Source organism: Brachyhypopomus gauderio, chromosome 3 (genome assembly GCF_052324685.1).
Source record: "Brachyhypopomus gauderio isolate BG-103 chromosome 3, BGAUD_0.2, whole genome shotgun sequence".
Classification (NCBI taxonomy): domain Eukaryota; kingdom Metazoa; phylum Chordata; class Actinopteri; order Gymnotiformes; family Hypopomidae; genus Brachyhypopomus; species Brachyhypopomus gauderio.
Genome location: NC_135213.1, coordinates 1557320 through 1573645, shown reverse-complemented (window position 1 = coordinate 1573645; position 16326 = coordinate 1557320). Strand labels below are relative to the sequence as shown.

The 16326-nt window shown below is 51.9% G+C and overlaps 1 protein-coding gene across 4 annotated transcripts; it reads left to right on the top strand.

The window, feature by feature from the left end:
- Window positions 1-480: 480 nt before the first annotated feature.
- Window positions 481-15880, top strand: atosb (atos homolog b). Of its 4 annotated transcripts, none has more exons than XM_076998849.1 (11): window positions 481-828; window positions 6354-6422; window positions 10053-10230; window positions 10411-10483; window positions 11093-12396; window positions 12895-12953; window positions 13065-13164; window positions 13510-13668; window positions 13959-14027; window positions 14135-14334; window positions 14728-15880. In XM_076998849.1, exons 5-11 carry the CDS (start codon window positions 11293-11295, stop codon window positions 14879-14881), a joined length of 1845 nt encoding a protein of 614 aa, XP_076854964.1. In that variant the 5' UTR covers window positions 481-828; window positions 6354-6422; window positions 10053-10230; window positions 10411-10483; window positions 11093-11292; the 3' UTR covers window positions 14882-15880. The 4 variants fall into 4 exon arrangements, with proteins under 4 accessions (XP_076854964.1, XP_076854962.1, XP_076854966.1 ...); XM_076998847.1 differs by having other exon boundaries at window positions 10411-10581; XM_076998850.1 differs by lacking the exon at window positions 481-828 and adding an exon at window positions 5734-6004 and having other exon boundaries at window positions 10411-10581.
- Window positions 15881-16326: the final 446 nt, after the last annotated feature.

The window sequence follows — 16326 nt, the reverse complement described above, 5'->3', positions numbered from 1 at the left end:
CTATAAATACACACTCCATGTACACCAGGCGTGAGCAGGATATTACACATGACAGAACAAATGTGAAATTAAAAATAACATGACAAATGTCTGTCACCTCAAATAGCCTAAATGATGAACCAACTGACTACTACATCTAGGATTTACATTCAGTTAAGGGCGAAATCCACAAATAGACCATGTCGTGCATTAAATCCATTTTGTTAATACAGTTCATACCCACGCCAACTCACGCGCAACACCCAGGCTGTTAAGAAGCACGTGTACTGGGCGTGACTAAGTGAGACGTCGCCTGCACTCGAACCAATGACTGTCCGTGACGTTCGAATAAATTAATTTTGTGTAAATATATGCAAATGAGACGTTAATAACGAACTGTCATTGGCGCGTCGCTGTTGCCGTGGCCAATGGTCTAAATGACAGCCCTTCAGCTGTTTCGACGGCCCGCCTCCCGTGTGTTTTTCAGCAGATTCCGGAAGTATTGTGTTTTAAAGGGACAGGGACGTTTTATGGGCGAGTCGGACTGGCGACTGAGCAGAACCAGCCGAGGAGGACGAGGCCTGCTGACGGAGGCGGCGACGGGACGTGGGGAAGAGGGGGAACCAACACGTTCGCTGTCGAGTCTTGTCCGGTATTTCTTGTCCGTCCGTCGACAGTGAGTTGGTCGGTCCGATCTGTGGTTACGCGGCGGGATCGCGGCGTAGTTCGTCATGGGTTCGTTCGGAGCGACGGTCCGTCTGGGTGGGAGAACCTCCGCAGATCCGCTGGGACGGTCCGCTTAATAAACACGCCGAACCCCGTCTAACTCCACCACGCACCTCCCTAGAGGTGAGTACCCAGCTGCCTTCCTCCTCTTCTTTGTGTCTCTTCTCATCAACAAGCCCGAGTTAATTCAGCCCAAGTTTGGGTTCGGCGATTTATTTTTCTTGCGTCGTGTCAAATGTTAGTCCAGGAAGGATCGATCCTCAATAATTTAAGTTGTAGGACTGCTTTGCGAAAGCTGTCTGATCTACTGATCGTGCGAGACGTTTTGAAGCCCTCACACACAACGAACTGAACCTTCTCACGCAGGGGCCGTTTGGGCTTTTGTCTGCGCGTCTCCTGCCGTTTCAGCCCAGATAAAGCGGATTTCATCATGGTCGTGCCCGTGCCTCGTCTATAACGTCTTTTTGTTCCTCTTAGCGACTCTTCTACTTTTATAATGCAGCGTTTAAAGTAATACGAGAAGTCCCCGACGGCCTTTAAATAAAGTGACTTGTGTGGTTGCGGCGTGTGGTGGGGAGAGGGAGGGTGAATATGATCTGAGGAGATTTTAGTGCAGCCATCCGTGTTTCAGCGAGCAAGCAGTTCGGTTTAAACCTTAAAAAAACGTGTTCTTTGATGACTGCTGCAAAAACGTGTGTCCGTGTGTGTTTACACACATACAGAGAGACACACACGAAGAGAGCGGAAGGGAGTGTGACGGAATAAGACACAATGAAGGAATGAGCGATGCAGAAACTGCGAAAGAGGCACAGACAGACAATGAATCTGCCAGACAGACGCTGAGGGGATGAGGGAGAAAGAGGGAGGGATGGGACAACCAGAAGATTTGCTTTTTAACTGACTGGTGGTGTTGGTGGGGGGGAGAGGGGGTGTCACTCTCCTCACAAATGCCCAAAAGCCTTTCCAAAACTGCTGTGTTCATGCTGGCGCCTCTGGAACAAAACTGTGAAAGACCAGACGGCCCCTTGCTCTTTTTATTATTTTTTTTAAAGCTGGTCTGGAATCGGGGTGCTTGCCTCACACACTTGCTGTGAAACTAAAGAGGGCTGCGCTGAGATCAGTGTCGAAATGGGAGCTCTCCGCCTACACCCTGCAGGCTTGGGTGACGTTCAGGATGCCTGTGCAATGCCGGAGAGAATACTACCTGTGTTCCATAGGGAAGGGGAGATGTTGGCACCAGACGTATGAGGCGTGTGTGTGTGCTGGAGTCATTTGGCAGGTTGCCGGATGTTGAGATTTGATCAAAATCCACAGAAAACGGCAAACAAGCTTGTTGCTTAATTAGACATTTAGAGTTTACTGATATAATAGGGGTGTGTGTGTGGTTTATTTAGAGAGGGGTGTGTGTGTGTGTGCCTGGGCACGTCTGTTGGCCCTGTAGCTATGCCTCTCTCCCCCCTTCCCAAACACAAGGATAGGTTTGTTCTTTTACCCTGAACACATCGTCTTTCTCCTGTCTCCTCTCTTCCTTTGTCTGTTTTTACACTCTCTCCCCCCTCCCCTCTCCCGCCCTCTCAGCCGTGATCAGAAGGAGGCTGTGGTCCCAGACATTTGCAGGTCATAATCAGGGGCGTGGCCGTGCAGGTCTGCAGCGGCAGGTCCACGCGGGTGTAGAGCAGGTCCTGCACGTCTGTCTGGGGCAACTCTCGGTGTCTGTCTGATTGATCAGTCATTCTTCAGTTCTCCCCACCGTTCGTTCAGACTGTGTGGGTGACCTCGGGCCAGTCTCTGGCTGTCATTGCATGTCTGCTCACGTCAGTGTTTTTGTGGTAGACTGATCCCAGGTCAGACCCTGAGGGCTAAGCAGTTCAGCATGTCTGAACACATGCTGAAAGCTGAGGGCTGCTTGAGGCCCCCCCTAATGAAGTTCTCCCATTGCTGGACCTTCCCACAGAAGCAGCACTGTGAGACCCCTTACAGACCAGAGTCTGTGGGGGAGACTGCTGCTTGCCTTTTGCCGAGCCCAGACAGAAGCCCCAAGTTTGTGAGTCTGGGAGTCTGTTTCGAGTCACTGTCTCACCCTGTCTCACTCTTTGTCTCTCTGTATGTCTCTCTCTCTCAATTATTAAATAAACTTCCAATTTGACCTTAAATGAGGGGGGCATGTGCGCACTCTTGTGGCTGGGCGTGGGGACATTTTGCTTATCAGTGTTGTATGTTAATCTCTACAGAATGACTAACCATAATCTCCTCAGTTTATCATTACACTGTAGGACTGCGTCTGTTCACAGCTGATCCAAACATACTTGCACACACGCAGAATTCATAAACCGGTTAAGGAAGTATTTCTGTGTGTTGCGAAACACTCATCTTTTCTATTTATAGTTTGAACTGTGAAAATGATTCAGTACTCTCTCTCTCTCGCACATACACACACACACAGATGTTTTTGCTGAAATTCATACAGTAGGTATGGCTACACACACACACGCGCGTACACACACTGGTTCCTGAATACAAGGTTAAAGACATTCATCTGTGGGGGGTGTGATTAGTACACACAAACTCCTGGAACATTCTGTCTCTGTCCTAATGACAAACACTGTCATGAACACTCTCTCTCTCTTTCTCTCTCTCTCTCTCCCTGTCTCTTCCTCCATACCCCTCTCTCACACTTTCTGCATGTCTGTCTATCTTTTCTTTCTCTTTGATTGTCTAGGCCTGTGTTATAGTCTTTGGCACTGTGGTGGAGAGAGGCAGTGTCCGTGTTGATGAGTAATGAACTCTGTCGTATCGTTTATTGTGATTTTGATGGTCTTTGTTGGTAACATAATCATCATGACAGTAGCTCCCATGGAGTTGGATATGCGTTAGGTAAAGAGAGAGGTCCTGGATGACATGACTGAAAAGAGAGAGAGTACGAGGAAGGGAGGTGGAGCTAAACTCTCACGGGCTATAGATTTCCAGGAGCAGGGGGTGGGTGTGTGTTGGGGGGGGGGGGGGTAGGGTTTGGTTCATGAGTACCATCACCTCACTGATTCCTCTGTTTCAGAGACGTAATGACCTTTTGGTGGCCCTGGCCTAGTTTCAGACTGGGGTGAGCCAAGAGTGGGTGTGTCCAGGGCCCAGGAGGAGGCGTGTCAGGGCTGGGTGTGTCCAGGGGAGGCGCGTCGGGGCTGGGTGTGTCCAGGAGGAGGCGCGTCGGGGCTGGGTGTGTCCAGGAGGAGGCGCGTCGGGGCTGGGTGTGTCCAGGAGGAGGCGCGTCGGGGCTGGGTGTGTCCAGGAGGAGGCGCGTCGGGGCTGGGTGTGTCCAGGAGGAGGCGCGTCGGGGCTGGGTGTGTCCAGGAGGAGGCGCGTCGGGGCTGGGTGTGGAAAAAGGGTTGTGGCAACTTCTGTAAAGAAAGTAGAATCTGCTAGGATACACTCCCTCTAGTTTGTGTCCTGACCTATAGCAACAAATGATGCCCGTGCGCGCACACACACACACACACACACACAAACAAAAGAAGCCTGGGAAGTCTGCCACCATGGTAGCAGCTCTGGTTAAATAAAGTCACACATTCCACTAGAGTCTTTTCTCTCACACACACACACACACACACACGTCTACTGATAAAATCACACACACACTCTCAAACTCTCTCACTGAGGTGTTGTTGCCAGGGGGAAGGGGTGGCAGAAAGAGCTTGTGGGATTAGTGGCTACCTATATGGAATATGTGGATTAGTGACCACCTACAGGGCCTGGAGGGGGTTGGTGACCAGAGGGGGTTAGTGACCACCTACAGGGCCTGGAGGGGGTTGGTGACCAGAGGGGGTTGGTGACCAGAGGGGGTTAGTGACCACCTACAGGGCCTGGAGGGGGTTGGTGACCAGAGGGGGTTGGTGACCAGAGGGGGTTAGTGACCACCTACAGGGCCCGGAGGGTGTTGGTGACCAGAGGGGGTTAGTGACCACCTACAGGGCCCGGAGGGTGTTGGTGACCAGAGGGGGTTAGTGACCACCTACAGGGCCTGGAGGGTGTTGGTGACCAGAGGGGGTTGGTGACCAGAGGGGGTTAGTGACCACCTACAGGGCCTGGAGGGGGTTGGTGACCAGAGGGGGTTGGTGACCAGAGGGGGTTAGTGACCATCTACAGGGCCCGGAGGGGGTTGGTGACCAGAGGGGGTTGGTGACCAGAGGGGGTTGGTGACCAGAGGGGGTTGGTGACCAGAGGGGGTTAGTGACCAGAGGGGGTTAGTGACCAGAGGGGGTTAGTGACCACCTACAGGGCCTGGAGGGTGTTGGTGACCAGAGGGGGTTAGTGACCACCTACAGGGCCTGGAGGGTGTTGGTGACCAGAGGGGGTTAGTGACCACCTACAGGGCCTGGAGGGTGTTGGTGACCAGAGGGGGTTAGTGACCAGAGGGGGTTAGTGACCACCTACAGGGCCTGGAGGGGGTTAATGAAAAAAGTGGATGGAAGAAGTGTAAACTTCAGCCGTAGTTTTAAACTTAATCAACCCCACCCTCTCGCATGCATAACCAATGTTTATTCCGTCATACACATACACACACACACACACACATATATGCCTATCTTTACATGCCCCTCCCTCCTGTTTCATCATAGGAAGACTGTGTGTATGTGTGTGTCGGGGAGATATTAGAATAGTTAGGCCACACCTCTTCAGACGCTGCAGCTTTCCTGCGCGTACACACACACACACACACACACGATAGCGTCCTCCCATATCTGCTCAGCTGTGAACTTCCCTTTTCAAAAGCAAGCAGACAAACACACACACACAGAAACACACACACTGCTTCCCCACAGAGACCTTTGTTAACGCTTCATGCATTTGAACTCCATCTGTTGTGAAACTCCACCTGCATTTGACTACAAATACTGTTCAAAAAAGTTGTGGGGGGGTGGTGTGTGTGTGTGTGTGTGTGTGTGGGGGGGGGGGGGGGGGGGGGGGTTGTGGTGGAGGGTGTTTCAGGATTAAAGGGAATGTTCTCTGTGATATTTTCCGTCCCCCAGACACCCAGCACAGTGAACTGTGGTATGCTTTTATTCTTTCCTCACTCCCTGTGAGCAAATACATGCAAATACACTGCAGTACAAGAGCAGGTGGGCGGAGCAATGACACAAACCCTTAAATTCTCACCAATCCATATCACTGCCATATCTTCAGATCCCTCCCATCGTCCAATCAGCTGTCAGAGTGTTTGATAGGTCCCTGCCCCATGTGTTAAGCGCTGACTGTGCAAGAGAGAGATCCAGCAGAGCGAGAGAGAGAGAGAGCTAGCTAACTGAGGGTACTGAATCTTTTGTGTCCATATTTTTGGAGAGAGAGAGGGAGAGAGAGAGGTGACAGAGTTTAGTCTGTGTGGACTGAGAGAGAGAGAGAGAGAGAGAGAGAGAGAGAGAGAGAGAGAGAGAGTTATTGAGAGGACTGGAAGGGGGGACTTTAAAGCTGGGCACATACCAGAATAGCAATAGGGTGTGTGTGTGTGAGAAAGAGATTGAGAGAGGGTGCATAAGCTGTGATCTGTCAGGCCTTGTGAGAACATTTGAGCAAGATGCCTTTTTAACTCAGTCTTGTGGTTTTCTCTTTCTCTCTCTCTCTCTCCCCCCTTCCTCCCTCCCTCCCTCCACTTCATGCAGACTCTCTTCTTCACAGCAGAGGGTCCCCCCCAGGCTCTGAGTGAAAAGGAAGAGAGGGGTGTTAGAGAGGTAAGGTCGCTGTTACCATGGGCACACAGGCCAAAGAAAGCAACAGACACGTCTCCAAATACAGACGTGTCTCCCAGAGGCAGTGACCGTACCAGCCTGTGTGTGTGTGTGTGTGTGTGTGTGTGTGTGTGTGTGTGTGTGTGTGTGTGTGTGTGTGTGTGTTGGAGGGGTGTGCTTCTGTGGGCCGTTGTCGTAACTAGGGCGCTCCTCCATGCCGTTGTGTTGGTGGGTGTATGCAGGGCAGCGCAGTGGTCCGGGGGGGTGTGTCAGCCCTTCAGATTGGGCCCAACATCAGCCGTGCTTCAGTATTGGCCTGGTCATCCTGACCTGTGAAAGTCGTACTTCGTGTTGTTAATGTAGTAGTTTGAGGATTTAGTCTCCCATATATGCGGTAGTTTGTGGGTTCCGTTCCCCAAGTGCACACCGAGTCCAGCGCACCCAGAGTCGGTCTGATTGGCAGAATGGGTGAGTGATGTCATGGTGTGTGCAGTGTTGTAGATAAATAGGGTGTGTGTGATCACCCAACCCTACTGTCACTAGCTCAGCTTAGAGATAAGTACAATCACGTTCACCTCACCAGCTCACAGTTCCTGCCCTCTGCTACTTCCTGCCCTTCTGTGTGTGTGTGTGTGTGTGTGTGTGTGAGACGTGATTTCCTCTGTAGCATCTTGGGTCTTCGGGCCTGACCCAGCACAACCCTCTCTACCACAGCACCTGCACCTCCCCCGCCGGGCCTCCTGCTCACACACGTTACAAAGGATGCTGCTGTCACCATTCATTAAAAGACTTTAATAAAGACTTCCTAAAATACTTTAAAATGACCTCATTTAATGTGGGTTTTAGTTTTATATCTGCAAATATTGGATGAAAGTTCTGTTTTCATAAATCCGTGATGTAATACACCTCTGCAAGCTGTAAATTGCAGATGTGAGCATAATGTTGTGCTGGGCAGCCGTGTGCGCGCGTGTGTGTGCGCGCGTGTGTGTGCGCGCGTGTGTGTGCGCGCGTGTGTGTGCGCGTGTGTGTGTGTGCGCATGCGCGTGTGTGGCAAGCGCACCCCTGATCATTCTGGTCATTTATGTACCTGTTTCTAAACTGATCTACTAAACGTGATGCATGATTAGAGGAGGAATGGCTTCCAGTGGTGGGTGCAGCTTGTGTAACCCGCACTGCCCCAACACCATGGGTAATGGACACGCATGTTCTGCTAACTCTTGGTACATTGGCATACATGACCTCACATTAGCTTTGAAGGCTTTGAAGCTGTTAGTTAGCAGGTAGTTCATATAATGAATTTTGACCTTAAAACATTAAGAGGATTTAGGTTTGCAGTAGAAACAGGTGCAGTAGCAGTGTTTGTATTGCAACAGGTGCAGTAGCGGTGTTTGTATTGCAACATGTGGAGTAGCGGTGTTTGTATTGCAACATGTGGAGTAGCGGTGTTTGCAGTAGCAACAGGTGCAGTAGCGGTGTTTGCAGTAGCAACAGGTGCAGTAGCAACAGGTGCAGTAGCGGTGTTTGTATTGCAACAGGTGCAGTAGCGGTGTTTGTATTGCAACAGGTGCAGTAGCGGTGTTTGCAGTAGCAACAGGTGCAGTAGCGGTGTTTGCAGTAGCAACAGGTGGAGTAGCGGTGTTTGCAGTAGCAACAGGTGGAGTAGCGGTGTTTGCAGTAGCAACAGGTGGAGTAGCGGTGTTTGCAGTAGCAACAGGTGGAGTAGCGGTGTTTGCAGTAGCAACAGGTGGAGTAGCGGTGTTTGTATTGCGGCAGGTGCAGTAGCGGTGTTTGTATTGCAACAGGTGCAGTAGCGGTGTTTGTATTGCAACAGGTGCAGTAGCGGTGTTTGTATTGCGGCAGGTGCAGTAGCGGTGTTTGTATTGCGGCAGGTGCAGTAGCGGTGTTTGCAGTGCGGCAGGTGCAGTAGCGGTGTTTGCATTGCAACATGTGGAGCAGCGGTGTTTGTATTGCGGCAGGTGGAGCAGCGGTGTTTGCAGTGCGGCAGGTGGAGTAGCGGTGTTGTGGAGTAGCGGTGTTTGCAGTGCAGCAGGTGGAGTAGCGGTTTTGTAGAAGCAGGTGGAGCAGCGGTTTTGTAGAAGCAGGTGGAGCAGCGGTTTTGTAGAAGCAGGTGGAGCAGCGGTTTTGTAGAAGCAGGTGGAGCAGCGGTTTTGTAGAAGCAGGTGGAGCAGCAGTGTTTGCAGTAGTGCAGCAGGTGGAGCAGCGGTGTTTGTCATTGACTACATTTCCAAAGCCCCATCTTGAATACTTTTAAACATACATACACTATAACCTCAGAGTTTACACACTATAACCTCACACACGTGTTTATGTTTAGCTACAGTGGCTGACAGAATTAAAATACCAAAATGTAAACCCCAGCCATGTCAACAATCCCCCAACTGTCAACAAGCACATCTTTAGCTCTTGTAAACAAAACATATATTTTTAAAAATTACACAGAAAAGTAAGCATTCTTTTACCATCAGTATTTTCAGGCAACACACATGAAGCAAATAATTTTCTAGAGAATTCTGGACCTGTGCTCAAAGTTGTTAACTTTTAGTGACTGGATAGGACTGAGTCCTAACCCTAGTCCTAACCCTAGTCCTAACCCTAGTCCTAACCCTAGAGGTGGTAGTGTCACTCTGCTGTGTGGTGCGTCCCTCACTGTGAGGGAACTGGAGGGTTTTTAAAAATAGTCAACGTCAAATCTGGCAGCAGAACTGGATTGGGGTGTGCTGAGTCGTTGAAGATGTCCACTGGCAATGATGGATGTGTGTGTGTGTGGGGGGGAGGGGTGTGTGTGGGGGGGGGGGGGTGGTTAGCTGTAATTGACCCTTCTTGAGTTCTACCTCCTGTTCAGACTGTCTGATTGGTATGTGGGCCTGGAATGAGACTACCTCAGTCTCCAACACTCCATCTCTGTGTCCCAGAGCACTGGGTGTTATATATATATATATATATATATATATATATATATATATATATATATATATATATATATATATATAAACACACACACACACACAGGTGTGCAGTATCTCTGGGCCAGTCCTGTCCTGCATGTGGGACCCTGTCCTATCTCTGTCCATTAGCAGTCACACACACACACACACACGGGGAAGACGGACATCTAGGAAGGCAGCCGTGTTGCCTAGCGTAGGTAACAGATCCTCTCCTCCTCTAGCCTGCTGTAGAGAGGACAGTGGAGACTGTGTTTACCCCTGAGCTTAAAGGAACAGGTTGAGCGGAGACGGGACACCAGTTAGCACAGCGCTGATTACCACAACATAGCGGCATGTTGGCGTGCGTGCTTGGATGGTAGGGGTGTTGATGGGACATCAGATTAGCTTTGATTACATGTAAAGAACTTATGCACGCAGGTTTTGTTTTCTGGGATGGTGTGTGTCCGTGTGCGTGCACAGACTGGTCATGCACAGAAGGACACAACAGGAAATGCAGTGTTGAGACAGTCTAGTAAGCGTACAGTAACACTTGCAACCTCTTCCTGATCTTTGTTGTCGCTCAAGTAACTGCAGTGTGTGAGTGGGTTTGGCGTGTTCCTGTTTGAGTGTTGCTTCCTTTCTGAATCAGCTGGCTCGTGTGGTGATTGATGGCTCTTCTCTCCAATAGGGTGAGTCTGGAATGCCTTGCTCAGGATGCAGCCGCTGAGCAACCAGCCTGTCGCAGGAGCCCTGGAGGGGCGTGATTGGCCGCTGGCCTTGTCTGGGTGGACTTTCAGGAAAGACATCACCTGTTCATTGGTTCATTCAGCAAGAGCCCGCCCTTTTCACTGACACACTGCCCCTTGGTAAGTAAATGGTTCGTCCACATTATTATTCTCTCCAACTAAAGACCTAAGAACAAGAAACAACCTGCTTCATCTCCACCCCCTGTCTCTCTTTCTGTCTCTCTCTCTCTCTCTCTCTCTGTCTCTCTCTTTCTGTCTCTGTCTCTCTCTCTCTCTCTTTCTTTGTCTCTCTCTCTCTAGGCCTTTGCTCTCTGCCTGAGTGGGAATGCTGTTATCGGATCAGCGGGGCAGCGTTGGAGATGCCCAAACTCAGGTTCTAGGGTCGGGGTCAAAGGGCAGGGGTCAACAGAGAGGGGTTAACAGGTGGATGCATGTGACTGTAGATTCAGATGAGCAAGAGCAGTCATATGTGTAAGCTGTTCACACACACACACACACACACACACACGCACACACAGGTGCCATAGTGTCATGCCAGGTTGTGTGCGATTACAGCAACCTACAATTCAGAATGACTAGAGAATCTGAGATGAACATCACTGATCAAAGTCAGTGAAATGTCTGCACACTTGCAGGACTGGTTAGTCTGCCAGGTCCAGATATGTTGCTGAAGAACTTGGTAAGAAAGCATTTTTGTGGAGTGAGTTTTATGGTCGTGTGCAAACTGAGTGTGATGGCCAACAGGGGCTCATGAAGCTCCTCTGTAGTCAGAAGCCCCTATTAACCCCGTCCACTGAAGCTGGAGCTGCTGTCAGTCGTGGGACATGTAGTTTTGCCTTTTGAATGAAAAATGAATGAATGAATGTATGAGGTTACATGGATGAAGTTATGGTTCCACAGCACTGGACAAACATCTGCATGTCCCGTTGTGACAGCTGCTTTCTTCCTTAATGTTTTTTATCTCTTTGTTTCTGATTTTCAGGTTTTGCGATGGAAGGCATTGTGGGAAATGTAGTGTGCCAATCTTAGACCAGACCTCTGGGATCTAAAAGCAGCCGTGGAGTGTTCGACTGTTGGCATTTTGTCTTTTCCTCTGCAAAACATTTCTAGAACTTTTTAGTTTGTTTTTATTTTGATACTGCACAAATTCTTATCAACACGGTCAGTTCGTGATACATCACCATGCGTCACATCCACATGGAGGTGGTCCGGAAGGACGCGGCCCAGGCAGGGGAGACGAGCCCCCAGACCAGCCCTGACGTGGGGCTACAGCGGGCCTCCGCCAGGCCCTTTAGTCAGGAGGAGCTGCGGCTGCATAAGGCCTACCAGCTGGCCATCCTGTCCCGCAGAGGGGGCGTGGCCGAGGGCCGCGGGACCCAGAGGGCGGGCATGAAGCGTGGTGCGGATGACGCGCCGGGGCCCGTCGCCCCAAAACGCCTGCTGCAGGACGAGGGGGAGGAAGAGGATGTTCTGGGCGATGAAGAGGTGGAGGTGCTGCGTGGGCCCGGGCTGGAGCAGTGGGACTCCGAGATGTCTCCGTCCCGGTCCCCACCCCTGTCCCCGTCCCTCTCGCCCGCTCACCCCACCGGACCGGGCGGGTCGGCGGGGCGAGCCCCTGTGCCCCGACGCAGACCCGCCCAGCACAGCCTCGACCACCCCGTCCCAGATGCCTTCGCTCCACTCTCCCCAAAATCACCCCCCATGGTGGACCCCCAGGCCCCCCACTCACCTTGGGGCAGGTGCGAGGGCAGCCCCCCCTCCACCACCCCACAGCCTGGAGCCTCTATGGCCGGGGATGAGCCCCCCTGCCCGGGGGAGGGTCCCGGGGACGAGGGCTGGATGGGCAGGGGCCTCCCTGTGGAGGTGGTGGGCACGTCCTGCACAGCAGAGTCCCTGGAGCACATACACCCACCACGCCCTCCTCTCACCCCGGCCGAGGCCGCCGAGTTGGGGGCGGGCATCGAGATGTCCCCGCCCCCTTCGGAGAGGAGGCCACAGACACCCAATTCCTCCTGGTCCTGTGGGCTTGGCACATTGGAGAAGAGCCCGTGGGAAGGGCGTGGCCTAGCCTCACCCCTGCCCGTGCCCTGCGCGGTCAGGAAGAAGATCCTGACGTCCAGCGAGGCGGGGGAGTCGTGCTCGGAGGACGAGGGGCCGTCCACGTCCAAGCGCAGCCGTCTGGCGCTGCTTACGCCCGGCCTGGGTCTGGCCGCCGGCCGCAGCACAGACTCCAAGGCTGCCCCCTACTGGACACACCTGCTACCTTCAGCTCGAGAACAGGGCAAGGTAAGGACACCGCTTGCATGTTCTCACACACACAAGATGGCTGTTCCAGCTGCATACTGTGTTTAAAAGGAACAGAAAGCACAAGATGTCAGAAGCTGAGAGACAGGAGTGGATACGGAGAGAGACATGGGGGGGGGGGGGGGGCTGCCTCCAGGGCGGAGTCATTTGTCATGATTCAGCACAGGGCCGTGGAATTCCTGCCGTTTGGCCTGTTTGGTTTGAGCAGCTGCGCATCATGCTGGAATGTCAGGATCCAGCGCTGGTTCAAAGTCTTCACAGGCAATCTCCAATGATTGACAGTTGTCATAACAACACCAGGCCAGTGGGGGGTGGCTCCAGGTTCATAAGCTAAAGCTCCACCCAGGGGGGGGGGGTGATTAGTGAAGTGAGGTGATGTCTTCTATATCTCACACTCCAATCTCAAGCTTTGAGTTGTTTTACACACACACACACACACACTCTCTCTCTCTCTCTTTCTCTCCCCCCCCCCCTCTCCAGGGCTCTGTGGAAGGCCCTCGATCGTCCAGGAGACTGAAGACTGACGCGCGTCTCAAACTGTTAGTTTCCCTACCTACACACTGGAGCTCACGACACGCACCTGTCGGTTGTTCTACACCTGCAGATGTTACATGTTGTGTGTGTGTGTGTGTGTGTGTGTGTGTGTGTAGGCGTCAGCTGCGCAGTGGTCGTCGGACTCACACCAGCAGCTCCTCCAGTCTCCGGTCATCATTGGCCTCCATCAGCAGGGCACTGCTGGGCAACTTTGAGGTACAGAGGCCCCCCACCCGTAGACCCCCCCCACCCGTAGACCCCCTCCACCCGTAGACCCCCTCCACCCGTAGACCCCCTCCACCCGTACACCCCCCCCACCCGTACACGCCCTCCACCCGTACACGCCCTCCACCCGTACACGCCCTCCACCCGTACACCCCCTCCACCCGTAGACCCCCTCCACCCGTACACCCTCCACCCGTATGCTCTTGCACATCTACAGCTCAGCCAAGTTTCATACTGAACCCTCAGTTACTGAGTTCCACTGGACATAAACAATGTGCTGATGTGTGTGTGTGTGTGTGTGTGTGTGTGTGTGTGTGTGTGTGTGTGTGTGTGTAGGAGTCGATATTAAAGGGGCGTTTCTCACCGTCCGGGAGGATCGAGGGCTTCACTGCGGAGATCGGCGCCAGCGGTTCCTACTGTCCTCAGCACGCCACCTTACCTGTGCAGGTGACCTACTACGACACGGCTGAGCACAGCGCCCCATCGCCCTTCCTGGTAAGGACTGCATGTGTGGGGTGGGTCGAAGGGGGTGGTGCTGTGTGTCTGTAGTGTCTCTGGGTCTATCTGTGGCTGTCTCTCTGTCTGTTTCTACCTCTGTGTGTACATTTGTCTCTGTGTGTATCTGTCTGTCTGTTTCTCTATTTGTGTGTATCTGTCTGTCTGTCTTTGTGGTTTTGTGCTTGCTCTCCACCCTGGAAAAAGTTACAATTAAAGTAAAAATGATTCATTGCTTTTTGAGTCAGCAGCTGTATGCAGTGACACACTCTACCGTGTGTTTCTATCAGGGTGTGATCTCCCTGGACCCCCTGGGAAAGAAAGGATACAATGTACCCAAAGCAGGGACCATTCAAGTGGTGAGTCACTGGGATCTTTTATATTTCCTGAGTGTTTCCTGTAGAGTCTGTGTGCGTGCGCAAGAGACCAGACCGCTGATGTGTTTCTCATTTCCTCTGATCTGCAGACCTTATTCAACCCCAATAAGACTGTGGTGAAGATGTTCCTGGTGACGTATAATTTCGGGGACATGCCTGTCAATCACATGACCTTTCTGCGCCATCGCATCTTCCTGGTGCCTGTGGAGGAGGCGGAGGGCTTGGGGGAGGGGCCTGTGAGCCCCGCCCCTGACAGGAAAAAGATTCTATGCTACCTGATGCACCTTAGGTACAAATTCCTTCCTTGAGTGTGTATTCACATATTCGGGCAAGAACACACAAGCTTAAATGGAAAGTGAGCAGGAAACTGTGACATGATGAAAAACAGAAAATTCATCATGTCTGTGAAATGTAGACCTGGCTAAGAGTTGCTTCAGCGGAGAGACCTACAACGCAGCCCTTCCCTTAAGGGCAGATGGATGAGCCCTTAGGGTAACATCGCCCCCGTCACCGAGACGCTCCAGCACTGTTAGGTGGAGGGCTGTGGACTGAGGGAGCTTTTCCTGTCCACTGCATGTTTGGATCATGATGGAGGATTCCCAGTGATGTCAGTCATCTCTCTCCCTCTCTCCCTCCCTTCTTCTCTCTCTGGATCTCTGGCTGTCTTCTCTCACTCTCACAGGTTCCAGAGCTCCAAGTCTGGAAAGATCTACTTGCACAGTGAGATCCGCCTGCTGTTCTCCCGCAGGTCCATCGAGGTGGACACGGGGATTCCTTACGAGCTGAAGTCTTTCACCGAGGTGCCGAAAAACCCCAAATACTCTTCACGAGTGTGACCCCCGACCCCCGAACAACGAAGCCTAATCAAAACCAGACGTTAGGAGAACACACACACACACACACACACACACACACACATACATACATACATACACACATACAAATAGAGCACACCGCACACTAGAACACACGCTGACGAACTCTCTGAAATGAGGGTGGAATATGCATGCCTTTTGACTAAAGTGAGTTTTCCTCTAGTGCCATTAAACAAGAAGCACGTTGTCCTTTACTCTGCTGTACCCGCCCACCACATGCTGTGGACCAATCTCAGCCGTGCCCAGTTAACTTGTCACCCAATCAGGAGTGGTAGTGGATCCTCCTCAACAGTGGCGAACTGTTTGGACACCACCCGTGTCTGGCCCACAGGGATATGCGTCTGGACACCGTCCATGAGGACCAAAGCATATCAGTGGTGTGTCCTCATTGGACCTGTGTCTTCAAGGCGCCTCGGGACCGCCAGAGACGTGCATAATTCGATGGACCTAAGAACGTTCGGTAAAGAAAGTGACCAGCAGGACTAAAGACACGGAGGGACTGTGTCCATTGTTGCTACCATGTCGACCACAGAGGGGACTGAGGACGGAGACATTCTGACCACTTCAGTTGAGCAGAGCTGATTAGCCTTCGGAACTGAACTGACAATGACTTTTACGGAGTCAGAATGTATGTTGGGAAGGTTCACTGGCCACGGCGGACGAGAAGGGAGGGCAGAAGCTCTGGCTCGGCCCCTCAAGTAGTCTGCTAGTTCCACACTCCAGCGCCCGCTGCTCCCCCTACCAGACATGGGCACTGGCAGAGTGAAGGCACGCTGCCTTCAGCTCCAAGCTACCTAACACCCAACCAGCTAGCTTGCTAACCCCGCCGCTCCTGGCTTCTATAGTGTCGGCTCCCCCCACAGGACATGAGCGGTAGTGTTTAATTTATGTTCGCAGACGTCTTTAAAAAAAAAAAACCACAGAAAAACAACAAAAAAAAGATGGGGGGGGGGGGCGATGTGCTGCACAACTAGAGGGTGTGAGAGGAGAGATGGAGCGAGGGATAGGAATTTTGGGAGGGAGGGAGGTTTTTGGGGTATTTAAAATACAAAAATCTGTGTGTGTGTATATATATATATATATATAAATATATATATTTTAAAGAAAAATAAACTCTGCGACTTGCGGGTGCGGTCTGTTGTCTGCTGTTTTCTTCATGGTTGTAAGAGTTTCAGTGGTTGAGACACATTTTCCACAGGCAATAATGCAAGGTCTGCACAGTACTGTTATGATGCACAAATGCAGTAGGGGCCCTGAAACTTTGTCCCAAAGAGTGCTGACGTGTGTGTGTGTGTGTGTGTGTGTGTGTGTGTGTGTGTGTGTGTGTGTGTGTGTGTGTGTGTGTGTGTGTGTGTGTGTGTGTGTGTGTGTGTGTGTGTGTGTGTGTGTGTGTGTGTGTGTGTGTG

What these genes read in the sequence shown, in the direction of transcription:
- atosb (XM_076998851.1), top strand. Translation starts at nt 11,293, where the DNA reads ATGCGTCACATCCACATGGAGGTGGTCCGGAAGGACGCGGCCCAGGCA. An exon ending in GCGCCCCATCGCCCTTCCTG is followed by an intron (nt 13,669 to 13,958) that starts GTAAGGACTGCA and finishes TGTTTCTATCAG; the next exon opens with GGTGTGATCTCCCTGGACCC. An exon ending in AAGCAGGGACCATTCAAGTG is followed by an intron (nt 14,028 to 14,134) that starts GTGAGTCACTGG and finishes TCTGATCTGCAG; the next exon opens with ACCTTATTCAACCCCAATAA.